At 42.5% G+C, this 26,712-nt stretch overlaps 1 protein-coding gene across 8 annotated transcripts in view; it reads right to left on the reverse strand.

Moving 5' to 3' along the window:
• RALGAPA2 (Ral GTPase activating protein catalytic subunit alpha 2) overlaps nucleotides 1-26,712 on the reverse strand; it is a 212,114-nt gene that overhangs the window by 84,820 nt on the left and 100,582 nt on the right. For all 8 annotated transcript variants that reach the window (XR_014159042.1, XM_081872571.1, XM_081872570.1 and 5 more), the window contains 9 exons: nucleotides 24,906-25,034; nucleotides 22,561-22,686; nucleotides 20,870-20,928; nucleotides 19,773-19,881; nucleotides 18,279-18,389; nucleotides 17,489-17,557; nucleotides 9,579-9,716; nucleotides 7,092-7,275; nucleotides 2,446-3,217 (listed from right to left, as the gene is read on the reverse strand). Coding sequence is in view for 7 of the 8 variants with exons in the window: in XM_081872571.1 (XP_081728697.1) it covers nucleotides 2,446-3,217; nucleotides 7,092-7,275; nucleotides 9,579-9,716; nucleotides 17,489-17,557; nucleotides 18,279-18,389; nucleotides 19,773-19,881; nucleotides 20,870-20,928; nucleotides 22,561-22,686; nucleotides 24,906-25,034 (1,697 nt within the window). In the remaining variant the exon portion in view is untranslated. The remainder of the gene's footprint in view (nucleotides 1-2,445; nucleotides 3,218-7,091; nucleotides 7,276-9,578; nucleotides 9,717-17,488; nucleotides 17,558-18,278; nucleotides 18,390-19,772; nucleotides 19,882-20,869; nucleotides 20,929-22,560; nucleotides 22,687-24,905; nucleotides 25,035-26,712) is intronic.

Genomic DNA, 26,712 nt, shown 5'->3' on the forward strand with positions numbered 1-26,712 from the left:
TAATAATGCATGAAGAAAAACATGAAAGGATGGGGAAAATTGTTCTTTTTTTGGCGATGTATTTCCATTACCAGAAGCGAATATTTTATCAAGGCTAATTCTAGCCTCCCGTCAGGTAAAAGACACAAAAGAATGGCAATAGCTTATTAGTGAGTTTATCTGGCACGATAAAAAGTCACAGTTTTAAGCTGTTTCTATTTTATTTGTAAGCCGCCTTGAATCCGTGTAAGGGAAAAGGCGGGATATAAATAAATAATGTTGTTGGCATCCAACAGTCTCGAGAGACAATGAAGTGTGCCTCCAGGGATGAAGTCAAACTGCTGCATTAACAGCACTGAGGCGACCTCCCTGGAGTGCAAACCTGGGCAGTGTTTATTATAAAGTAACAACAACAGTTGAGTGCAACTACTATGTACAGAAAAGGGGCTTTGCATTTGTGTTTCAGTTGTCCCATCTCTTGACTCTGTTTTACTGTTTCCTCTTTCTGGCTGCTAATCCTGTCAACTCCTTACAAGTGGGCTCCTCTTTCTTCCTCTTGCTCTGTCTTTCACACTTGATAGACAGAATAGCCACTGCTCCCTCCGTTCACAGTGGCTGTTCCTGCTATTCTTTACAGACATCCTGCAGACCACCTGCATATATCCTGTGGACCACTGACAGTGTGGGACCTCCGCTGCTGTAGTAGTAGTAGTAGTAGTTACTTTTATTATTATTATTAGTAGTAGTAGTAGTTTCCAAGTCACCTTAAAAGGTAGCCCAAGTAGAGTGCATTGTAGTAGTCCAAGCAGGAGATAACTAGAGCATGCACCACTCTGGCGAGACAATCTGCAGGCAGGTAGGGTCTCAGCCTGCATACCAGGTGGAGCTGGTAGACAGCTGCCCTGGACACAGAATTCACTTGCGCCTCTATGGACAGCTGTGAGTCCAAAATGACTCCCAGGTTGTGCACCTGGTCCTTCAGGGGTACAGTTACCCCATTCAGGACCAGAGAGTCCCCCACACCTGCCCACTCCCTGTCCCCCAGAAACAATACTTCTGTCAGGATTCAACTTCAATCCATTAGCTGCCATCCATCCTCCAACCGCCTCCAGGCACTCACACAGGACCTTCACCGCCTTTACTGGTTCCGATTTGAAAGAGAGGTAGAGCTGGATATCATCCGCATACTGAGGAGTACCCAGCCCAAACCCCCTGATGATCTCTCCAGTGGCTGCATGTAGATGTTGAAAAGCATGGGGGAGAGGACAGAACCCTGAGGCACCCCCACAAGTGAGAGCCCAGGAGTCTGAACACTCCCCTCCTAACACCACTTCCTGGATATGGCCCAGGAGGAAGGAGCGGAATCACTGTAGAAAAGTGCCCCCAGCTCCCCCCCCTGACGGTCCAGAAGGATACCATGGTCAATGGTATCAAAAGCCGTTGAAAGATCCAGCAGAACTAGGAAACAGCTTCCACCTTTGTCCCTAGCCTGCTGGAGATCATTGACCAACGTGACCAAAGTGGTTTCAGTCCCATGACAAGGCCTGAACCCTGACTGGAAGGGATCCAAATGGAAGATTTGAGACTGGGCAATAATTGGCCATGATGGCTGGGTGACAAGATGGCCCCTGCCTCTCCCCAGCTGTAGAGCAGCCACTCTCGCGCGCCGTCCATATGGGCTGTCTCTCTCGCATGGCAACAGTACGGGATGCCGTCTGTATGGGGTGTGGCAGCCCGTCTGGATGCCGTGCAAGCAGCAGCCCGTACAGACTGCGCATGTGCAGCATTCCGTACGGAGTGTGCATGCGTGGGATGCCACACATGCGCAGTCCGTACGGGCTGCCCCGCCTCAGGTGCCGGAGAGGGTTCCTCCGCCACTGCCCCCAGTCCCACTAACAGTAAACTGTTGAAACCAACATGGCAATACAAGATATGTAGACAGGGACATCACTCTCAGGCTCCAACTACCTCCTGCATATAAATCTGAGTCTGTGGCTTAAACCTAAACACTCAATTTTAAGGAAGCAATCCATTAGTTTTTTAGGTAGATTCTTTCTTGTTGGCTTATTAATTGCCCTGTCCCCTTTTTGGGGTCAATCCATACTGATTGTAAAAGGTAATAAAAAGATCTAGAAAGCATTGTGGCTGTAGGTGGGAGACGTTTTGGGAAAATATTTCTTTTTCCCAATATCCCTGGCTTGGGAGCCAGAAGTGAAGATGAAAAAAGAAGAAAGAAATAAAAAGAGAGAAAAGAGGAAAGCAGTTAGAAAAAAATAACCACAGAGAGTTAAAAGAAACTCTGCAAATATAGCTTCTGGCCAGTCTGGGAGCCCAGAAGCACCCTCCCTTTCAAAAGATTTTCTGCTTTCCACTGGGTAGAGGTGCTTTTCTGAAAATGGGGACTTCCATTTGGATGGAAAGATAGTATTATTTCTAATAATAACAGTAATCTAAAGCCCTACTTACCTTTTGTCCCAAGAATTCATTCCCAAGTCATTTAGCAAGAGCCTACATAAATGAAATGGTGCTTGGAGCTGTGCAGGTCTTGGTGCCTTTTGACTTTCAACTTTCATACTGAGATTGAAACTGCATCCATGTGCATACTCATTTTCTATGCAACTCTGCTGCATTATTGCTTCTAGTATATTTTTCTCTTGGTCATGGTTCATGACATATGGCGATGGCGATGGCTCATTCAATTTTAGTTGCGGATGTAAAAGGCACTCAGGACTACTATTGCCAATCCTCTCTAGCAATTTATCAAGAGCATCTTCTCCTTCATATATTTGAATGAAGTCCATTGGAGGCTCAAAGTTCTGCTTATGATTGTCCAAAAATGCAGTGGATATTCTTTTATTTTGATTTGGTAGACTACCAGCTAATGGTCCATGCATCAGCCTTCCATCCCATGAATACTTCCCTGAGATATCTCTAACAATTACTCTTACTTCTGAGAATGCTGCTGCTGGTTCATTGTCTATCTCCTTTTCAGAAGGAATTTGAAGATAAGATATAAGAGTACTGTCATTAAATACAAAGAGTTGTAAATTTGGGCTTCTGAAAACTTCAGAAGACAGTTCTGAAGAGTCCACATATGAGTTGTTGTGATTCTCACTAATAAGGCTGTGAAGAACAGCAGGTCCTCCATTCAGGGGATAATGGCCCAAATTGTTTACTAGATGTGCCATTATCATTCGTGCAGTCAAAGGTATTAATTCCAAACTCCTCCTCCTCCTCTCTGAAAGTAATAAAAATAAATAAGCAAAATAAGCCAACTAAAATATACACAAAGATCAAGGTAAATCATATTTATATATGGCTCTGAAATTTGGGGGATGATGCATACTCTGATTTGGAGTCAATCAGCACAAATTTTAGGAGCAATACTAGAAAGATCTAAAAGCACATCATCTGCAGTCTTGAAAGTAGAGAAAGACCTATTCTTAATATATTTGAGGATAGTGATTAGCTTATTTACTCACTGGTTGAATATTAAGCCAGTGATGCAAATGAAGAATCAGAAATGTATTCCAATAAATTGATAAACAGTAATTTATTGTTGTTGTTGTTGTTGTTTGTAGTTGTTTAGTCGTGTCCAACTCTTCGTGACCTCATGGACCAGAGCACGCCAAGCACTCCTGTCTTCCACTGCCTCCCTCATGCTGGTAGCTTCGAGAACACTGTCCAACCATCTTGTCCTCTGTCGTCCCCTTCTCCTTGTGCCCTCCATCTTTCCCAACATCAGGGTCTTTTCCAGGGAGTCTTCTCTTCTCATGAGGTGGCCAAAGTATTAGAGCCTCAGCTTCACGATCTGTCCTTCCAGTGAGCACTCAGGGCTAATTTCCTTAAGAATGGATACGTTTGATCTTCTTGCAGTCCATGGGACTCTCAAGAGTCCACAATAATTCAAAAGCATCAATTCTTCGGCGATCAGCCTTCTTTATGGTCCAGCTCTCACTTCCATACATCACTACTAGGAAAGCCATAGCTATACGGACCTTTTATTGGCAAGGTGATGTCTCTGCTTTTTAAGATGCTGTCTAGGTTTGTCATTGCTTTTCTCCCAAGGAGCAGGCGTCTTTTAATTTCGTGATTGCTGTCACCATCTGCAGTGATCATGGAGCCCAAGAAAGTAAAATCTCTCACTGCCTCCATTTCTTCCCCTTTTATTTGCCAGGAGGTGATGGGCCCAGTGGCCATGATCTTCGTTTTTTGAGCTTCAGACCATATTTTGCACTCTCCTCTTTCACCCTCATTAAAAGGTTCTTTAATTCCTCCTCACTTTCTGCCATCAAGGTTGTGTCATCTGCATATCTGAGGTCGTTGATATTTCTTCCGGCAATCTTAATTCCAGATTAATTCCAGTTTGGGATTCATCCAGTCCAGCCTTTCGCATGATGAATTCTGCATATAATTTAAATAAGCAAGGAGACAATATACAGCCTTGTCGTACTCCTTTCCCAATTTTGAACCCACCAGTTTTTCCATATCCAGTTCTAACTGTAGCTTCTTGTCCCACATAGAGATTTCTCAGGAGACAGATGAGGTGATCAGGCACTCCCATTTCTTTAAGAACTTGCCATAGTTTGCTGTGGTTGACACAGTCAAAGGCTTTTGCATAGTCAATGAAGCAGAAGTAGATGTCTTTCTGGAACTCTCTAGCTTTCTCCATAATCCAGCGCATGTTTGCAATTTCGTCTCTGGTTCCTCTGCCCCTTCAAAATCCAGCTTGCACTTCTGGGAGTTCTCGGTCCACATACTGCTTAAGCCTGCCTTGTAGAATGTCAAGCATAACCTTGCTAGCGTGTGAAATGAGTGCAATTGTGCGGTAGTTGGAGCATTCTTTGGCACTGCCCTTCTTTGGGATTGGGATGCAGACTGATCTTCTCCGATCCTCTGGCCACTGCTGAGTTTACCAAACTTGCTGGCATATTGAGTGTAGCACCTTAACAGCATCATCTTTTAAAATTTTAAATAGTTCAGCTGGAATATCATCACTTCCACTGGCCTTGTTATTTGCAGTGCTTTCTAAGGCCCATTTGACTTCACTCTCCAGGATGTCTGGCTCAAGGTCAGCAACCGCAATACCTGGGGTGTACAAGACATCCTGGGGGATACGAGACTTTCTGATATAATTCTGGTATAATTCCTCTGTGTATTCTTGCCACCTCTTCTTGATGTCTTCTGATTCTGTTAGGTCCTTACCACTTTTGTCCTTTATTATGGTAATCTTTGTACGAAATGTTCCTTTCATATCCAATTTTCTTGAACTGATCTCTGGTTTTTCCCATTCTATTGTTTTCCTCTATTTCTTTGCATTGCTCGTTTATGAAGGCCTTCTTGTCTCTCCTTGCTATTTTTTGGAAATCTGCATTCAATTTCCTGTATCTTTCACTATCTCCCTCGCATTTTGCTTGCCTTCTCTCCCCCGCTATTTGTAAGGCCTCGCTCGACAACCACTTTGCTTTCTTGCATTTCCTTTTCATTGGGATGGTTTTTGTTGCTGCCTCCTGTATAATGTTACAAGCTTCCGTCCATAGTTTTTCAGGCACTCTGTCCACCAAATCTAAATCCTTAAACCTGTTCCTCACTTCCACTGTATATTCATAAGGGATTTGATTTAGATTATATCTTACCGGCCCAATGGTTTTTCCTACTTTCTTCAGTTCAAGCTTGAATTTTGCTATAAGAAGCTGATGATCTGAGCCACAGCCAGCTCCAGGTCTTGTTTTTGCTGACTGTATAGAGCTTCTCCATCTTTGGCTGCAGAGAATATAATCAATCTGATTTCAATGCTGCCCATCTGGTGATGTCCATGTGTAGAGTCGTCTCTTGTGTTGTTGGAAAAGAGTGTTTGTGATGACCAACTTGTTCTATTGGCAGAACTATATTAGCCTTTGCCCTGCTTCGTTTTGAACTCCAAGGCCAAACTTGCCAGTTGTTCCTTTTATCTCTTGATTCCCTGCTTTAGCATTCCAATCCCCTATAATGAGAAGAACATCCTTCTTTGGTATCATTTCTATAAGGTGTTGTAAGTCTTCAAAGAATTGGTCAATTTCAGTTTCTTCAGCACCAGTAGTTGGATTACTGTGATGTTAAAAAGTCTGCCTTGGATTCGTATTGAGATCATTCTATCATTTTTGAGATTGCATCCCAGTACAGCTTTCGCCACTATTTTGTTGACTATGAGGGCCACTCCATTTCTTTTGCGGGACTCTTGCCCACAGTAGTAGATATGATGGTCATCCCAACTGAATTCACCCATTCCCGTCCATTTTAGTTCACTGATGCCCAGGATGTCAATATTTATTCTTGCCATCTCATTTTTGACCACATCCAACTTACCCAGGTTCATGGTTCTTACATTCCAGGTTCCTATGCAATATTTTTCTTTACAGCATTGGACTTTCCTTTCGCTTCCAGGCATATCCGCAACTGAGCGTCCTTTCGGCTTTGGCCCAGCCGCTTCATCAGCTCTGAATCTACTTGTACTTGTCCTCCGCTTTTCCTCAGTAGCATGTTGGACGCCTTCCGACCTGAGGGGCTCATCTTCCAGCGTCATAACTTTTATATGCCTGTTGTCTTTGTCCATTGAGTTTTCTTGGCAGGGATACTGGAGTGGCTTGCCGGTTCCTGCTCCAGGTAACTTCCCTGGTATCTCCAAATAAGCATTCCTCCTCAGAACGCCTGGAGTGTGGGGTAAAGTGCTGTAGTGATAGAGGCAATCAGGTGGAGATACCATGCACAAGTGAGGTCTCCTGCTCATCCAAGCTACCTCCATCTAGCTATGGACCTTCTGATATCTTAATAGCGTAGGCTAAACCTAAATAGTAAATGTGTTGTATCTAGATAAAAGTTCTTGCAAAACACCCACTTTTCTCATAGACAGCTCTCTAGAACTGTCTCTTAATGTATTAAAGCTAAAATGTCTTGTTGTTCTTCAAAGTAGATCCTGGATTCAAGATGGTGACGACAATGGCAGCATTAATCAAACCCTCCAGTTTTATAGTTTTAGCTCCATTGTTTTAAATGTTTTTAAACGTTTTACAGCTTAGGCTTATTGCTGCACCAATCTTTCCGCCTTATTCAATTTACTTCAAAGTATTTATTACCTTCAGCAACAGTGAGTAAGTTGCTCAGATCCGCAGAAGACTGAAACTGCATGGGTTCAGAATTCCTAACATTTCCAAGTGGCAAAAATGGATCATAGATATCACTAGAGAGGTCTGCAAGGCTTAAAAGGTAATGACTTTGCTGTGTATATGTGTTTGAGCCATGAACACAACTATGCAGGACCTGGAAAAAGCAAAAGGAAAATGAGAAATAGATTGTAACAGAAAATACTACACTATACTGTTGTTCAGTAGGTTGCGCGTTGGCCATATCCAAAACTCCTCCAATGGCACCACAAACATTAAAAAAAATAAATGTGACAAATAAATACTTATTATTGGGAGCTTCAGCTAGAAGCTGAAGTGAAGCAGACAGAAGGTACTGGTCTCTTGGCCCGAAAAAGGCATGTCAGGCTCCTAACACTGACATTGAGCCAGGTCAAATGCAAGACATCATGCTGCCTGCTAATCACAGGGGCCAAGACTGTACCCTTCCATTCTCTTTGTGCCTGAAGCAGGCTCTAAAGCATGAATAGTCTCAGATAGTTCACTTGATTCCAGGTTCAAATGAAATGACAATTGCATTAGGGATGGCATGCCCAACATTTTCTCCTGAATAATGTCATCACAGCAGGATGCCACTTTTTCAGGATCTAGGTCTATTCTGCTTCAGCCATGTCTGAACCAAGCAATAGTGGAAAACCTCTAGGCATCAGAGGTTGGTCACCAAGCTATCCATGCCCATCTTTTCTGTGTCTGATGTCAAATATGACATCAGCCATGGTGCAGTTGAAGCCAAAGCTGCTGCGGAAGACTGCACTCTCAATTCTTCTTTTCCAACCACAAACTGAACTGAATCTGGGGCTCCAAAGAAATAATTGGGAACACTGCTCACAATTCTTTCTTCACAGCTGCAGACTGAAGTTACAACCACCCAACACCATATTATTTATTTACTTTATATATTTAAAAGCATTTCAATATCACTTAATACAGAGGTTGGCAAACTATGGCCCCCGGGCCGGATCAGGCCCACCTGGGTCCTAAATCCGGCCCATGGTGTAAAGTTGAAACCTGCTGCGAAGCCAAGACTCCAGGTGATAGCGATGGGAGCAAGAGGCCAAGTGGCGGCGGCTCTGCCACTCAAACGCCGCGCCTGGTTTACCTTAGCGGAGGTTTGATTGGCAGAGACATCCCCACGACATGCTGAGGTAAACCAGGCACAGCGTTTGATTGATAGAGCCGCTGCTGCTTGACCTCTTCTGCCTGCCGTCGCTCAGCCTCTTCCTCCCGTCGCTGCCCTGGTGCTCCTGTGAGCTCGCTCTGCCTACCCACGAGAAGCAGCGGTGGTGGTGGTAGCCCCTGGGAAGGTAAGTGCAATCAATGGCTGGGGGGGTGGGGAGGAGGACTACTTGCCCCTCTCGCCTCTTCCTCTAGCTCCCCCCCCCCGGTGCCGCTTCTCTGGCCCGCCACAAGGTCTGAGGGACAGTAGACCAGGCCACTGCTAAAAAAAATTGCCGACCCCTGACTTAATATTTCAGAAATTTCATAAGTGGTGTATAATCCAAAAAACAAAGAAGACATCATTAAAACAATAACATGGGCCCACAGATGTCAGGTGAGCGGCTCCGCCCACTTATCCTCCAGCTGGATCCAACCCCTCCCTTGAGATAAAGGAATCATGTGGACACACTGAATGGCATGGTTCCTACTCACGCCAGTTGATCGACTCATTTTGTTTTCTTGAAAGTTGATTAAATGTTAAAAATGCAGCACAGTGAATAACAAAATAAAATTATGTGTAATGCTTGGCAATGTTTAATTCCCAACAACCTTTGAAAGCGTGTGGAGGCTTGTTTGTCCAGAAAAAAAAAAGGAATCGTATAAAATAATGCATCCATTTAAAAACAGAGAATACCAATAGTTTGAGTACATTTATAAATAAGATTTTGCTTTTCCTAAACGAAGCATTTGAAAACAAATGGTGGCTGGAAAGATCATTCTGCCTGTTCTGTAGAGAGCTCTCTAAAGAGCAGGCAGATGGATTTTTATTTCTGCATCTTACCACTAAACACCACAATGCTAAGAGTGGAGATAAACCCTCTGCCTGCTCCTTAAAGGCAGAATTTTCACCCACCCCAGGACTGGAGCATGGTCGGGAGAAATGCTGCCTTTTACTGCTAAAGAGCACATGAAGTCAGGTGATTGGCTGGTGGACACCATTTCTCCCTAATGGACTTAATTAGGTTCATGGGCTGGGGTTCTCTGCTGCTACTGTAGGGGTTAGTTTCCACTCAAATCCATGGAATCAAGCAATCTGAATAAGACACAAAATAAGTTAACATTTTTCAGGATTAATGGATTTAATCAAATCTAGCTCAAAAGCAGACAATATCCCACTAATATTATAGTTTACTGCTTAATAATTTTGCTTTTGATCATAGCAAACAACACAATTAAGCAATAGGAGGAGAAACATGTACTTACCCTATATATGTAATCAAGCAATGGAGCTTTAGAAGAATGTTGATCTTCAAGACTTGAAGTAAACACAGGCTCCAGCAGCATTTTCATGGGTAATGTCATACACCAGTCCAACAAGCAAAGTAATAACGAAACTATAAACTAAATCAGAAATATGTAGATTACATTAGTTCTACTTAGAAAATATGAAAACCTTGATAAAGTAAGGGAAACCACATATGCAAATGAATGCTGCATGTATGCTTCCTTGAGCTGATTCGTCAGATACTAAAAGTCAGTCTGTTACCATTGGTGTTAATATGAATAAAGATGTATAATGGATTGTATATATTTGTTCCACTATAAGTCTTCACAGAAATATTGACAGAATTTAGCCCATGTTAATTACTGCAAGTTTTCACCAGATATATGGAGTACTATTTAGGAATATACCTGACTATTCTGGTGCATCAGGTATGTGCTATATGTAATTAATATAAAAATAACAGATCCTCAGCCTGGATTCAGAGGAGCTATTTAGGAAACCTAGGCTTGAGACTCCATGTAATTGGTGGATAAAAGAAAATGTAAATAAGTTTACTACTACAACATTAATATATTTGGCGAATTTAAATTTCTTAAAAATCAGAACAGATGGTTGATCATTCTCTTAATTAATAAAAAGTTTTCCATTTTTAATGCTATTGCCACTTTAAACCATGCTAAAGTCAAAACGTGCCTGACACCATCAGGATATACTAAGCCAGGGGTCGGCAAATTTTTTAAGCAGCGGTCCAGTCCACTGTCCCTCAGACCTTGTGGCGGGCCAGAGAAGTGGCACCGGGGGGGGGGGGCTGGAAGAAGAGGCGAGGGGAGCAAGCAGTCCTCCTTCCCACCTCCACCCCCACCCGCTGCTCTTACCTTCCCAGGGGCTGCCACTGCCACCACCACCACCTCGGCTGCTGCTTCTCGTGGGTAGGCAGAGCGAGCTCGTCTGCTCCGCTCTCTGGCCCACAGGAGCACCAGGGTGGTGGCGGTGGGGGGAGGAAGAGGCCGCACCTGGTTTGCCTCAGCGCAGTGACGTCTCTGCCAATGAAACGCCGCTGAGGTAAACCAGGTGCAGTGTTTGAGTGGCAGAGCCGCCGCCGCTCGGTCTCTTCCTCCTGTCACCAACGCTGGGAGTCTCGGCTTCACTGTGGGTTCTGGCTTCGTGTCGTGGGCCGGATTTAGGTCCCAGGTGAGCCTGATCCAGCCTGGGGCCGTAGTTTGCTGACCCCTGTACTAAGCACACCTGGATTATATGGATAACAGGGGTTTGGGCTCTGGCACTGACAGCCCGGGGTAAGATTTGGGTGAAACTCTGCAAAAAAACTTGCACAAGTTATTCTGTTTGATGTTGAAAATATTGATTTCTTAATGCTGAGTTCAAAAAAATAGGAGTTGTTTTATACATAGGGGCGTCTTATACACCCAAAAATAAGGTATTCACTTCTGTATGTATGGACAATGTTGACATGCATATAGTAACTGAGTTCATACATTATACAGCTCCAGAAAAGTATTTCAGCTATGGGGTATAATCTATGTTTATGTAAATGCATATTCTTGTTGGATTTATGATGTGCTATCTTTTAGAAAAATAGAATTGTAGGATGGAAGAGACCCCAAGGGTCATCGAGTCCAACCCCCAACAATGCAAGAATTGCAACTAAAGCATGTATGACAGAGGGCCATCCAACCTCCTGAGGGAGACTATTCCACTGTCAAACAACTCTTACTGTCAGAAAGTTCTTTGTGATGTTGAGACAGAATCTCCTTTCTTGTAACTTGAAGCCATTGCTTCAAGTCTTACCCTCCTGAACAGGAGAAAACAAGCTAGTTCCCTTTTTCATGTGACAGCCCTTGAGATATTTGAAGATGATTATCATATCTCCTTCTCCAGGTTAAACATACTCAGCTCCTTCAATCATTGCTCATAAGGCTTGGTTTCCAGACCCTTGATCATCTTGCTTGGCCTCCTCTGCACACCTTCCAGCATGTCAACTTCCTTCTTAAATTGTGGTGCCCAGAATTGACACAATATTCCAGGTGTGGTTTCACCAAGGTAGAATTGAGTGGTACTATTACTTCCCTTGATGCAGCCTAGACTAGCATTAGTTTTTTTTTTTTGCTGCTGCGTCACAATGTTCACTCATGTTAAACTTGTGCTCCAGCAAGGCCCCTAGATCCTTTTCACATATACTGCTAGCAAACCAGGTGTCCCCATCTTATATTTGTGCATTTGGTTCTTCCTGCCTAAGTGCAGAACCTTACATTTGTGCCCACTGAAATTCATTTTGTTAGCTTGGGCCCAGTTCTTCAATCTGTTAAGGTTATTCTGAATTCTGATTCTCTCTTCTGTGACATTAGCTACCTCTTCCAGTTTGGTGTCATCTGCATTTTCTTCATCCAAGTCATTTATAAAGATGTTGAACAACAATGGGCCAAGGCTAGAAGCCTGTGGCACCTCACTTGTCACTTTCCCCCAGGATGATGAGGAACCATTAATTGGGGATGGGACTCCATAATTAGGGAAAATAATGATGTAAAAATTGGAGTCCACAAATCAGAGCATGCAATTAAAAAATCTGGAGGGAGACCATCTTCAACAGAGGCTTTGCCCTTTTTTAGTCTCAGTAAAAAATCTCAATCTCTTTTGTAGTTTCTATTGGTCCATTCACTAGCCAATGGGGGTTGTATTGCAGCTGATGTACTTCTACAGAAATGGTAACTTTCCTTTCCAGGTTTCCTTCTCCTAGTTCATGCGGCTCCAGTTTCCTCATCTCTGACCAATTTTCTGTTGCGCTTGATGAGAAATAGCATTATTATTTCTGGAAGGTGTCTCAAAGGGGATCAAATCATCCTGGAGCATAGCGTTGGTGGTCCTGTCAGGTTTTCATTGTGTAGGAAAGGCATGTCCAACTTCAAGTAGGCTGTGATCTACTATCCAGTATCAAAAACTGGCACTGATCTACCACACTCTTCCATTGTGATTTGGGCAAGGAGTAAGGTGTGGGTGGCCAGGAAAATCCCCTTTCTTTCCTTAGCACAGATTTGTGTTTCGATTCCATTGCCTTCTTCCACGTATTGCTGAAATGGTGGCAACAGCTGATTAAGTCACAGGCTGCTCTGTATGGAGGAGGAAGGAAAGGTGCTCTTCTTTTATCTAGCCTCATTCCGAATGCAGAACATCAGCACCCCCACACTCCACTTTCCTTTGCTCCCAAGGGGGACCACTGTACCCTTTCCCTGCAGCACCCAGCGAGAGTCGCCCAGCCAAAGGCAGCCTCCTTAGCACAGCAAAGTGGGAGAGGCGTGTGCTCTGCATCTCATGGGATGGCGAAAGCAGAGGCACAACCTCCCTCCTTCAGTCACCTCGCAAGCCCCATTCAGCCCGCCGGCGCGTGCTCACAGGACAGTGAAAGTGGAGGCACAACTCTCTCTCTCCTGCAGCTGTCTCCTGATAGCATGTGCTCTGGAGCTCACGGGAAGGCAGAAGTGGAGGCACAACTCTCTCCTGCAGCGCTTCGAAAGCCCCATTCAGCTCCAGCTGCAAAGGAGGAGCAAAGGCTGCCTGGCCATAGTGCGGTCGACTGAAATCCATCCAGGGATGCCACTGTATCCTTTCTCTTGGATGATCAAGAGGAGCAGGTGACAGCAAAGGCTGCAAGGTTTTTAGCTGGGGCAATCAGAGTAAAATCCACTATTTGACTATTGATTCAAAACCCTAAAATGTATTTCATATAATTGACTTTTTATTTCTATTCTTTGTATATCGTATTGTTGTTTTATTGCAATGGCCAACAGCTGACGCAAATAAAGATTCATTCATTCATCTAGCGATTGACCTGTTGGACATGCCTGGAATGGTGCCACTGAGTCTGGGTCCAACTCAGGATTGCTCCGGTCTATTAGTCTTTCTCTTAATGTGCCCAGTCTTTCTAAAATAGCTTTTTGCTCGGTTTGAGGTAATTGGTTGTATGAACTTATTAAGTGCTCTTCTTCAGAAATTCTAGAATTTGTTAAGAAGGTCTTGTTAAGAAGGATTATTCCTTCTCCATGGAATTTACTGGAGGAAGGTGTAACTAGATGCACTGATGTTCATTGCTGGAAGAAATCAAAGGCACTTCTTTTAAGGTACGGTTTTCAGTCAGACAGGATGGCCCTGGGTTGTATCCTTGCATGCTGAGAGTTGTTTAGGGTCAGGAGAGATTTCTTCACTGTGTCCAGAAAGACTCGGTTAGGTGACACACCAACTCTGGCCAAAAAATCTTTCCTCTTTAGGAGCAGAGATGGGATTCTATCTGACCTAAATGTTATAATGCATTTTTGTGCTAAAGGAAGGGCATATAGAACTTTAATAAATGATAGGTCAGTTTCCTTTGCTGATAAATGTAATAGCATGCTAAGGTCTTTCAAGGCCCAAGTTTTTGTGTTCCACTGAAATATATTTTTCCTGTAGGGGTGAATGGTTAGGGCTATCCTATTTGCCTGAAGGATTAAATTTGAATCTTTTGGGGAGCTGCTGACTATGAAGAGTGGAAAAGTTGACCAGCTACATTATTATTTGGTGTTTGGTTTAGGAGGGAACGTTTTTTCAACAGATAGCAAACTATTTATCTTATTTCATAGAATCATAGAATCATAGAGTTGGAAGAGACCACAAGGGCCATCGAGTCCAACCCCCTGCCAAGCAGGAAACACCATCAGAGCACTCCTGACATATGGTTGTCAAGCCTCTGCTTAAAGACCTCCAAAGAAGGAGACTCCACCACACTCCTTGGCAGCAAATTCCACTGTCAAACAGCTCTTACTGTCAGGAAGTTCTTCCTAATGTTTAGGTGGAATCTTCTTTCTTGTAGTTTGGAACCATTGCTCCGTGTCCGCTTCTCTGGAGCAGCAGAAAACAACCTTTCTCCCTCCTCTATGTGACATCCTTTTATATATTTGAACATGGCTATCATATCACCCCTTAACCTCCTCTTCTCCAGGCTAAACATGCCCAGCTCCCTTAGCCGTTCCTCATAAGGCATCGTTTCCAGGCCTTTGACCATTTTGGTTGCCCTCCAGTTTGTCTGTGTCCTTCTTGAACTGTGGTGCCCAGAACTGGACACAGTACTCCAGGTGAGGTCTGACCAGAGCAGAATACAGTGGCACTATTACTTCCCTTGATCTAGATGCAATACTCCTATTGATGCAGCCCAGAATTGTATTGGCTTTTTTAGCTGCCGCGTCACACTGTTGGCTCATGTCAAGTTTGTGGTCAACCAAGACTCCTAGATCCTTTTCACATGTACTGCTCTCAAGCCAGCTGTCACCCATCTTGTATTTGTGCCTCTCATTTTTTTTGCCCAAGTGCAATACTTTACATTTCTCCCTATTTGAAATGCTTCTGAACTCTATAAAGATATTTTTGACCGTTACAGCCACCAGATCATATTCTTCAGCAAGGAGTGCTCTATTACTTGGTAGAGAGGTGGGGTTTTTAATTTCTTCCTGGCCACTTCCACCTGTGTGGTTATTGTTATTGTTAGTATTACTGGTATTTTCAGCATATGGTTTCTGGACTTTCTATTTCTAGAACCTTGAATCTATTAAAGGTAGGAATTGTAGGTTTATTATCATCCAATATTGAGCTATCAGATCCAAAAAAGCACATCCATTTTGAGCTGTTTTGTTTGGGGGTGGGGTGGGAGAATGGTTAGAATTACTTCACGGGCACTATCTGGAGCCCATTTCGTTTAGCTGCTGATTAAACATTAGGGTACATTCATAAACTACATTCATATATCTCTCTGTATATGAATATGTGTGATCAAATGCTGTATCTACAAAAAGTAAGTTTAAAAAGAATGAATTATTGAAGAGAGAATATGTTATCCTAAAATCTGTTATCTTAAGTTAGGCCTGTCCATCAGGAAAATAAAAAGCCAAGCCAAGCAATAGTTAATAAATAATGGCTGCTAAATGCAAAACCACAGAACTATAGACCTCATGATATAAAGAAATAATTTATCTGTATGAGGCAAGCCTGTTCAGATGTACAGTAAGGCCTGGTGTTTATCTTTAAGGAGCCTCAAGGGCTCAGATTTGGGTGGAATGTGCTAATGTCCTTTCCCTTTTCTTCCAGACTCCTCGGGGTCTCCTTTCACTGCACAGGTCTTACTCTTTAAAGCAGCAGACCACACGTCTTAGTACTCTGTTCAGCTCAAACAGAGAAAAGTTCTAGCATATTCTCCTTAAGTCCCCAATCCCACTGGATGTTCCAACTGAACTTCCAGCCGGCACGACCCAGTAGGTCCTAAAGGTTTTTGAAATTGGCCTTCCTAAGGGCCAGAGTGCATGTGCAACTGCACTCAGCTTTCCTTTGCATCTGTATCATGAAACCCAGGAGGACATGATCACTTCCTTCCGAGTGCTTCCAAAAAGTTACCACTTACTGATATTAAAGGCTGCGGGTGTACTAGTCAGTAAATAAGTCTACTAGAATATTTTTGAAGAAAAGAGATAGATGATAGACAATTTTTATTATTTATTTATACCAGGGGTTGGCAAACTACGGCCCCTGGGACAGATTAGGCCCACCTGGGTCCTAAATCTGGCCCGCGCTGTGAAGCCAGAACCCGATGTGAAGCCGAGACTCCCGGCGATGGCAGCGACAGGAGGAAGAGGCTGAGCGGTGATGGCTCGGCCACTTAAACACCGCGCCTGGTTTACCTCAGTGGCATTTGATTGGCAGAGACATCCCCATGCCGTGCTGAGGTAAACCAGGCGCAGTGTTTGATTGGTAAAGCCGCCGCCACTCAGCCTCTTCCTCCTGCCCCTGCCGCCACCCTGGTGCGCCTGTGGGCCAGAGAGCGGAGTGGACGAGCTCGCTCTGCCGACCCATGAGAAGAAGCAGAAGCGGTGGTGGTGGTGGCGGCAGCACCTGGGAAGGAAGGTAAGCTGAGCGGCTGGGGCTGAGGCTCTTCTTCTAGCTCCCTCCCAGTGCCACTTCTCCAGCCTGCCACAAGGTCTGAGGGACAGACCAGCCCGCTGCTAAAAAAATTGCCGACTCCTGATTTATGCCCTGCCTTTCCCCCAGGTCTAGGACCAAAAGCAACTCACAAAAATTAAAACAAAAATGGAAAAAACAGAGATAGCTAAAAACGTATAAAAATTATAGTTAAAAAGTAATCAAACTATTAGGGAATTAAAACAATGTAAAAGGAAAATTATTAAAATGCAGACAGATAAACAGCACAGCACTTTGAAAAGTTCTTTCTTTAAAAGCAGCCAGTTCTGCTGGAATAAAACAGTCCTCACCTGTCAGTTGAATGGCACCCATCTAACTTCTCTAGGAAGGGAGTTCCAAAGCCCTCTCTTATGTCCTCACCAGGTATGGCTGTGAGGGTGGTGGGACTGAGAAAAGGGCCTCCATTGAAGATCTCAGAGCCCAGGCAGGTCCATATGGGAAAATACAGTCCTCAAACAGCCTGAACCTACGTCATACCAATATGTATATACACCTTACACAATAGTTATAAAAGGCACTTCACTTTATACACACACTTGTGTTTTTTGTGCCTTTGTTTAACAGACTGAGAAGAGGTTCTCTTTTTTGGTGTGGCTGTGAACAAATACCATCACCATCAGTCCAATTGTTTTGAAGAACTGCTAATCATCATTTTTGCAGTTTGAAGGAAGAACAAGGCCACAGCTATTCAAGCACAGATAACTAAGTGTATGGCTCTATAGCAACAGGTTTTAGATTGGATTTTTCAGCCTGGGAAATATACACTGTATGTTTTCATACTCCCACCCACCACTGGATCATGGGAACAGTGTTTAAATATTAACTCCACAGTAAAAACCATCATACCAGGACAAACCATTGACAGTTTAATATTCCATACCTTTTTATCACCTTCCACGGAGGAGTATTCTGCACTAGGCAAGAGAAATGCAATTGTGGCCACAAGGATCTGTGTAAATCAAATTTCAGAAGGATAAATTTACAGACATGTTCTATTTTCCAAAGTCATTCTCGAAGCAGGTGTCAAAAGTGTTAGTGAAATTTGTAGCTGACCTAGTTCATAAGAAAATAAACACCTACTATCTCCCATGTGTCTTTCCCTCCACTTCTCTAGTACTACAGAAAAGGGGGGTGGGGAGAATAATCTTTCCAAATCTTACCAGATTTTACAACTAGAAACACACAAATTAAGCACACATCATGCAAACCTGCTTACTCTGCTTACAATTTAAATCTAGTTTTAAAAAGTCATCATGCTTTGGGCCAACAATTCAGCTAATACCATATAACTAAATTACATCAGTTGTGCCTGTAGATGTATATTAAATATATACTTAGATCTGTACTCTGTTGTCTGAATAAGATATCACCATATTTTTTGTGTATAAGACGATGTTTTTCGCTAAAAAAATTAGTCCAAAATAGAGGGTCTTCTAGCTCTAGCTGCTGGTTCTGCTTGGACCCCTTCTCCTGCTCCCTATTGCTAGCTATCACTTACTCACTTGCCCTGATTTTCCTGTCTATGTCCCTCAGCGGTGGTGAATTAAGGGCTAAAAAAAAGCTTGTCTTATACATGGCGGTGTGTTATACATGGTAAGTTTTTGTACATAATTAAGCATAGTATATCTGTTACTGAAAACAACACACAAATATTAAAGAGATAAACATACTTCAATAATTTTTCTGGGTAGCGAAGATTTGTATTTCTCAAGTTTATCCCAATAGGAGGTCAGTAATTGAAAGACATCACAGGCTTCCTGTGCTACCTGTTTGTTGCAAAACTAAAAAGAAGAAGAAACAAAACACCAATAACGAACCAACAAAAGGGAATACAAACAAACTGGAAACATTTCAGATACTGCAAATAGTTACTACAGATTCTTGTTTAATTAGTCCAGTTTGGAGAACACCCCTTCCCACAATGAAGAGTTAATGCACAGTAGGAGAGCAGGCTCATATCTGGAATGTACAAAACCATTGTCAACCCTGTGTTCTGGACTGATGCAGGATAGCCCCAGTTGAAAGACCACAGATATCTCTGTGTCATAGGCCTCTGCTCCCAGGCTACCTCTCCCAGACTCTGCCTTTATGTAGATAACTTTCATTTTAAAGGTACAGCCATCTTGTCTGAACATGGGCACTCCTTCTGTGTTCCATAGTCTCTCCCAGGTATACTCATTGCACTGTTGGACTGGTGGTGCTGTGAAAAGCATTTGTTTCCTCAAGCTCACGTGTCTGTAAAGGTCTTGGCTCTGACTCTGCAGGTGCTGGTGTTATGGGAGATGGCTCTGTGAGCTCCTGTCAGGAGTAGGCTCAGAACCCAAAACCCTGTATGACTCCATAACTGGAGATGCTACAGCCTCAGATTCTGAACCTTGATCACTGCAAGATTCTGTCAAATATGTCAGCCAGCTACTGATCTACTGAGTGTGTAGAGGACTGAGGACTGATTGTTTGGTAAAGGTATCTGGAAATTGTAGGTTTGGGGTATGTGCCTTTCCTGAGGTAGCCTTAATGGAGAATTTTTTTCCTTAAGGAAGGAGCTAAGGAAAGGGATAGAAAATAAAAATAACTAATTGTCTTCTTTTTCCTCTTATGAAAAAAAGTGCGCCTGAGAGAGAAGAGCAAAAGAATGAACTCAACTAAGAGCTTCCGCCTCCTACCTGTTACCTGCTACGCAGGCAAAGGCAGTGTGGAATGCTGAGTGTTTGTGCAGATATTTATTAATATGCAGTTCATGCAATGTGACCCTGCCTATTGTCAAGAGGAGGTGCTGTCTTAGATGACTTCCTTCCTCTGGCACCTTGGAAACACATTTTTTTGTTTAGTTAAAAAAAATCATGACAATAAATTCTATGCTTTCCTCAACATTTTCATCAGAAAACAATAGATGCAGTGAGAAATATTGGAATCAAGTTGTTAGCTGCAATGCAACAGGGACTTAAATTGGAACGTTTCTTTCAGAAATATCTCAGCAAGCATTTTATTGTCTTAAGTACATAGCAAATGGTTTAATTTACAAAACTTCATAATTTGTGTTGACAGATTGAATTTGAGAATCTTCCAAACAGCTTAATAAAATATTCTAAGTATTTAAAACACTCTTTGGTTGAAGTCAAACCCCACAATTTTGCACAATCAAGTCATACAAACTTGTGTCATACCTTTAGTGTCACACCTAAAACATTTATTGCATCCTTTACTTGGGGATGGTTTGTACATTGCACTAGTTCTTCACATATCCAAAGCCCAAGGCAGCAAAGAGCTAAACACCTTGAAAACAAGAAATATACATGTCAGTAAGCCATCATGTCCCTCTTATTTTTCAGTTCTATGAACAAATGAATTGTAAAAAGACAGCAACACATGTGGATTCAGATGGTTGCTGTATTATGTGACAATCTATACTCTTATGCAGGACTTGATCCTAAATCCAACTACAGTTCTGGCACAGCAGCTTCCTTTGGTCTTGTTTGGCCAATGATTCCTATGCTAGTGCTGTTATAGCGACATTAACAAAGGAAGCATCACTTTGTCAGCCACTGAATAGAGTCAAGTGGTATTTAATAATAATAATAATAATAATAATAATAATAATAATAATAATACCTTTATTGTCAATGTACAACCTGTGTACAATGAAATTAACCAAGCCTCCCCCCCCAACACTCAGTTTCATTGCACTCTGTGTGCTTGTCGCACAACACACCCGAAAGTCAGTTGCACTATATTATTTTCCGTTCAGCAGCCTAACAGCCCACGGATAGAAAATGTTTTTTAGTCTGTTGGTATGACTGATTATACTTCTATATCTCCTGCCCGAGGGTAGAAGATTAAAGAGGTGCTGGCTGGGGTGTGAATCGCCCCTGAGAATTTTTCTCGCTCTCCTAAGGCAACAATCTCTTGCGACGTCATTAGCAGGCTCAGGGGACAGCCCATGATATCATGTGCTGTGTTCACCACCCTCTGTAAAGACTTTTTGTCCGTGGCTGTCAGGCCAGCATACCCCACTGTGATACAATATGAGAGGACACTTTCTACTGTGGACCGGTAGAAGGAGGTCATCAATTGTTGTTTAACATTGTTCTTTCACAAGACCCTGAGGAATATTTCCAGATGTAACCCACTTTTGGGTTTATGACTGCACTTTAGTTACAGCGGACAAAGTAACAATAGTATCAGACAATTATAACCCTTCTACACAAATAATTTATTCTTCAATTTATATTCCATAATGTTTTCTGTTCTATTCAGTATTTACCTTGAAGCTTCACTTGGTTCATTTGCAGCATTCTTCAAAATAATATTTATGAGGTAGCACTACAATAAAAAATCATGACAGTAAGCAATTTACTTCAAACAAATATATTGCAGAAGAACTCCAATTTCTACCCTTAGTCAAATATAATAAAATGGAGCAAATTTCATTGATCTCAATTTTATTACTTAAAATATTTAAACTGTTTTGTTTTGCTAACCCATCTGTAATCATTCTCTCTCTTGTTCTTAGTGGAAATTCTGCAAATAATTCATTAATGCAATTAATTCACACCCTTCCTCTCAAAATGCTGCCAAATATACAATGGGCTCGCCTATCCTTTAGGCAACTGGTATGTTTTGTATTAGGGATGTGGGTGGGGCTGTAGGTTAAACCACAGAGCCTAGGACCTGCCGATCAGAAGGTCGGCGGTTCGAATCCCCGTGACAGGATGAGTTCCCGTTGCTTGGTCCCTGCTCCTGCCAACCTAGCAGTTCGAAAGCACATCAAAGTGCAAGTAGATAAATAGGTACCTCTCTGGCGGGAAGGTAAACGGCATTTCCGTGCGCTGCTCTGGTTTGCCAGAAGCGGCTTAGTCATGCTGGCCACATGACCCGGAAGCTGTCTGTGGACAAACGCTGGCTCCCTCGGCCAATACAGCGAGATGAGCGCCGCAACCCCAGAGTCGGTCACGACTGGACCTAATGGTCAGGGGTCCCTTTACCTTTACCTATGTTTTGTATTTCTTTTTTTAGGGGCTGAAATCTGATTTCTATACATGCTGCAGCCATTTCTGCACTTACCAAGAAACCTCTGTAAGATCCTGAAGAGGCATGAGAGTAGGGGGGAAGAGGACTAGGGAGATCAATTTGTTTGGTGGCATTCACTGTCAATGCCCCAGTACAAATTTCTTGCCCCATATGCAAATGCTTCCTCCAGGAATTGCAGGCTTGGATGGATGCCATTTTTAAAAAAAATCTTCTTTTTTTTAACTTTCTATTCTCTTATTCCACTAAACAAGTTTAGTTCAACTAAATTGCTCAATTGCATCTGCTGTGCACAAACCTTCCTTTACCTCAATACATATGATAACATACCCTCTAATACGCTGAGGTGAAAAACGCACGTCTTTTGGGGCTGTGCTCCCACACAAATCACATGACATGTGTGAGATCACGGCCCTGAAAGACATGCTTTTTCCAGGGGCCTAAAATTGTGCGTTTTGGGGCACCGTGTGAGATCATGACCTTGAAAAAGCACTTTTCGGGGTGAGCACAGCACGAAATCACAGCTCCCCAAAATGTGTGGTTTGAAGTGCCATGCTCTTGTGCGACAAAATGGGATGTCCCAAGAGTTGAGAGGTATGTGATGCTCTACATTGAAAAACAGCTGGGGAAACCAAGGTGATATATATTGGAAGTGAGTATATTGGAAGATACAGTATCTGAAGTATATCTGGCAAATAAGTATTTTGAATCTTGAAAAAGACCCTCTGTCTTCTCTTCTCTATTTTGTAACCATGACATTTTTAGGTGTCTTAGCTTTAGTATGGGGAGAGGCTCCTCCCACTAGATGGGGCAAGGCTTCTCCAGTTTGCATAAGCCCCTCCACAAGAGTAAGAGAGAAGAAATGGAAGGTACACATGAGTCCCCCAATTTGTAAAATAGAAATCAGCTAACAGTGAAAACATTTACTTTGACACCTGTAGTTCCTGTGATGATTTCTGCTTCAGCAGTGGGTTGCAATAATGGAATTTCTTGATAGAGGTTAGGAAAGCAAACCAGAGAACCAAGAATGGTATGTGCTTCTAAGCGTGGGGCCTATAAGCAAAACAGAAAAAGGGAAAGGAAAAAAAAGTAGGTAATCTTGTCAATTAATAAAACCCCAGTAACGTTTTCTCCAGCATTGTAGGTGAAGCAGAGAAAATAACTCATAACCTGCATAAATATTCTATGTCTGCTGCTTATTTTAATTTTAGCATTCTCCTTCTGCAAGGAAACGATGAAGGAAGGATTAGTATTGTGATAACTTGACTTGATGCCCTGCATCTTGGAGACATCTCACAGGCTGCAGATGGAAACGAGACATTAAAATAGGTTCCTCTCCTACGGCAGGCCCCCACGACACAGTCCAAGCTGACCAGGAAGGCTGCCAAACCACTAGAGAGGGTTTTCAGAGGGTATAGGTGGCTACAGGGGGAGGAAAAATAGTGCATGTGTGATGCCTTCTACATGCAAACTTTGGATCAAACCAAAGTCTGAATATATACGTCTCCCCTTAAAACGCTGTATAAAATAGCACTAGCTGCTTGTAAAACTAGTGTTCTTATTAGGCATGCAAGGACAAAATAATAATTTCCCCATTCATATTAAAGTTTTATTCATTTCATTTTCCATTTGTTTTAATTTTGTTCAAACCCCCCAGCCCCCCCCCATTTCAATGGGAATTCCCACCTGCCTTTCTGCAGCTACTTTTAACTTATATTCTTTTCATTCAAATGACACAGGGTTTTGATGCATTCTGCCATCCCTCCCCAGGATAAGAGCTGCCAAATTTCAGATAAAAATGGGGACACTTTGAACTAATATGTTTCATTTTCATTAAAAAAAAAAAAAAAGATTATTCATCTCTGCAAGGCCCAATTTAAAATTCTTCTAAAAACATCTACATTTCAGCATGATTTTCTTTGCTGGCTTGGATGACCAGCTAAACAGCAAATGTAAAATACCTTACAACAGAGAGGTTGCTTAGTACTGGCAATCAAAACAGAAAATCCCAGTGCAGGCAGTATCATTTCACATGTCGACTCTGCTACACAAACATGGCTATAAAAACTGGTCTTACCGCTTCATTTCACCAGCAAACACAAGTTATTATAATTCTGAGTATATCTGGTTATTTCTAAAGACATATATGCTCATATGACAAGCTACCATATAATTAATGAGCATTACATATACCAGTAGGGACGCGGGGGGCGCTGTGGGTAAAACCTCAGCGCCTAGGGCTTGCCGATCGCATGGTCGGCGGTTCGAATCCCCGCGGCGGGGTGAGCTCCCGTCTTTCGGTCCCAGCTCCTGCCTACCTAGCAGTTCGAAAGCACCCTTAAGTGCAAGTAGATAAATAGGTACCGCTTTATAGCGGAAAGGTAAACGGCGTTTCCGTGTGCCGCGCTGGTGCTGGCTCGCCAGAGCAACTTTGTCACACTGGCCACGTGACCCGGAAGTGTCTCCGGACAGCGCTGGCTCCCGGCCTCTTAAGTGAGATGGGCGCACAACCCTAGAGTCGGACACGACTGGCCCGTACGGGCAGGGGTACCTTTACCTTTACCTTTACATATACCAGTAAGATCGAGGCCCAATGTGGTTACATTTTTGAATTAGCAAAATCTGTATTTATGTGCATCATGTTGTCACAATGTCAAAAAATCACAATGAAGATTCACACCTACATGTTTCATCAAAGGTAAACTATATTAATAGTGTATGGTTATTGTTAATGTACAAATTCCCTTAAACAACGTAAGTCCTTCATAGCTACCATCTTCAGCTGTACCACACAAACCTCTATGGCAATATTGGGCACTAAGAAATGGTAAGGCCATCTCTGTTCATTTAGTTCTCATGATACTATGCTTGGGCTATTACTGTATTTAACATGGATATTTAAAAAAAAAAAAAAACCAATCCTTGCTCCAATCCTTTACAGCACATATGCCAGTACACATTTGTAATGTTCATGTATAACAAAAGCTTAATAACATTCTGAAACCCAACCCTTGCTTTTAGAGTGCAAATGTGCTGCAGTATTAGTGGGGATATGATTTCTCACATTTTGTCCTTTTGATGAAACACCTTTGCAAGACTAGGATGTCACCTTATCCTACAATTTCACACATCAGCTGCCATGCTGTCTGCCCCAAGAGCCCAGTTTCACATTGTGCTAATGAGTCAACACCTGTTAAGAGTAGAGAAATCTGAACCTTGCTAACAATTGTGCACTCTCATAGGAACAGGACACCGAACATTGCCATACTTACCTCCAACATGTTTGTACTCAGGACTCTGGATGCAGCTGTTATGAAGTCTCCTATTAGCAAAGTGAAGCCAGGTAAACCCAAGAAGAAAAAGCAGGGGGGACAGTGTCTGATCACAGTATTTAAAACATCCTGAAAAGGAGAAAAAGTTAAAATTTTTGAACTTGTTGAGGCCAGATTAGTTACGAACACTAAGAACTTTTCCAATTGACAGCAGTGTCATTATTCCATACCCATGCAATGGTTTTAAACATTTATAATAAAAGGATTCTTCCTTCTTTTACTAGCCTAGATCCAGCATTTGAGTTGAAAAGTGGCTGACCCATACTTAGATGGACCCAGGAAGAATGTAGAAATCTGCCTTATTGGTCAGGCTGTTTGTTCATGTAGTACAGCAATAGAATCATAGAACTGTACAGTTGGAAGGGACACCAGGTCTCACCCCCTGCAATGAAGGAATCTCAGCTAGATCATACATGACAGATGGCCATCAAATTCTTTTAATAATTGGAAGAGGAGAAAGGGAAAGATTACATAGGAAAGGCTTTAATGAGAAAATGAAGCATTTTTGCTATGAGCTTCATGAGCGAAATCAGAAGTTACAAAAACAGGAGCCACAAAAACTTATAGATTCATTCTACCTGCAGCACACAGAGATACATAGTGGGAAAAAGATTGCCAAAGTTGTAACTCATGAAGGAGAGTCATCCACCTTCCGAAAGAGTCTGTTCACTGTCAAACAGCTCTTACTATCAGAAATTTATTCCTGATGTTTAGTTGGAATCTTCTTTCTTATAACTTGAGGCCATTGGCTTGGGTCCTAGCCCCCAGAGCAAGAGAACACAAGCTTGCTCCATCCTTCATGTGACAGCCTTTTAGATATTTGAAGGTGGCTATCACATCTCCTTTCAGTCACCTTTTTACTAGGCTAAACATACTCAACTCCCTCAATGGTTCCTCATAAGGCTTGGTTTCCAGACCATCTTGGTCACCATCCTCTGAACACATTCCAGCTTATCTTTCTTAAATTGTGACACCCAGAAATGGACACAGTACTCCAAGGGTGGTCTGACCAAGGCACAATAGTTAGGTACTATGAATTCTCTTGATTGTGATACTATACTTTTGTTGCTGCAGCCTAGATTGGCATTAGCTTCTTTTGCTGCTGCATAACACTGTTGGCTCATCTTATGCTTGTGGTCTACTAAGACCCCATGATCCTTTTCACATGTGTACCCAGGTGTCCCCCATCTTATATTTGTGCAGCTGGGTACAGAACCTTACATTTGTCCCTACTGAAATTCATGAATTTCAGCCCAGTTCTCCAATCTGTTAAGGTCATTCTGAATCCCGATTCTATATTCCCTAGCACTGGCTACACCTCCCAGTTTCGTGTCATCTGCAAATTTGATGAGTATCCTCTCAATACCTTCATTCAAGTCATTTATAAAGATGTTGAACAACAATGTGTGGACATTATCTACTCTGACTGGAAGCAGTTCTCCAGGATTTTAGGCAGAGGTATTTCCTATGATCCTCTTAACTGGATTTGGCAGAAGCTGAACCAGAAACTTTCTGCTTTGCAGGCATGTACCACTGAGTTATGGAATCAATGATGTCCATTTGCCTTGTGTAGTCTGTTAACTTTATTGTCTGTACAGCTATTCACAGCCCATGTCATGTTTTTCTTTTCACTGAGGTCTGTTCCTGTTCTGACTGCTCCAAGAACTTGTACTTTAAAGAGAGGATTAGAAAAATTCATGGACGATAGTACTATCAGTGTCTACTAGTCATAATGGCTATGTTCTAC

Source organism: Podarcis erhardii (genome assembly GCF_964252035.2).
Source record: "Podarcis erhardii genome assembly, chromosome: 8".
NCBI lineage: Eukaryota > Metazoa > Chordata > Lepidosauria > Squamata > Lacertidae > Podarcis > Podarcis erhardii.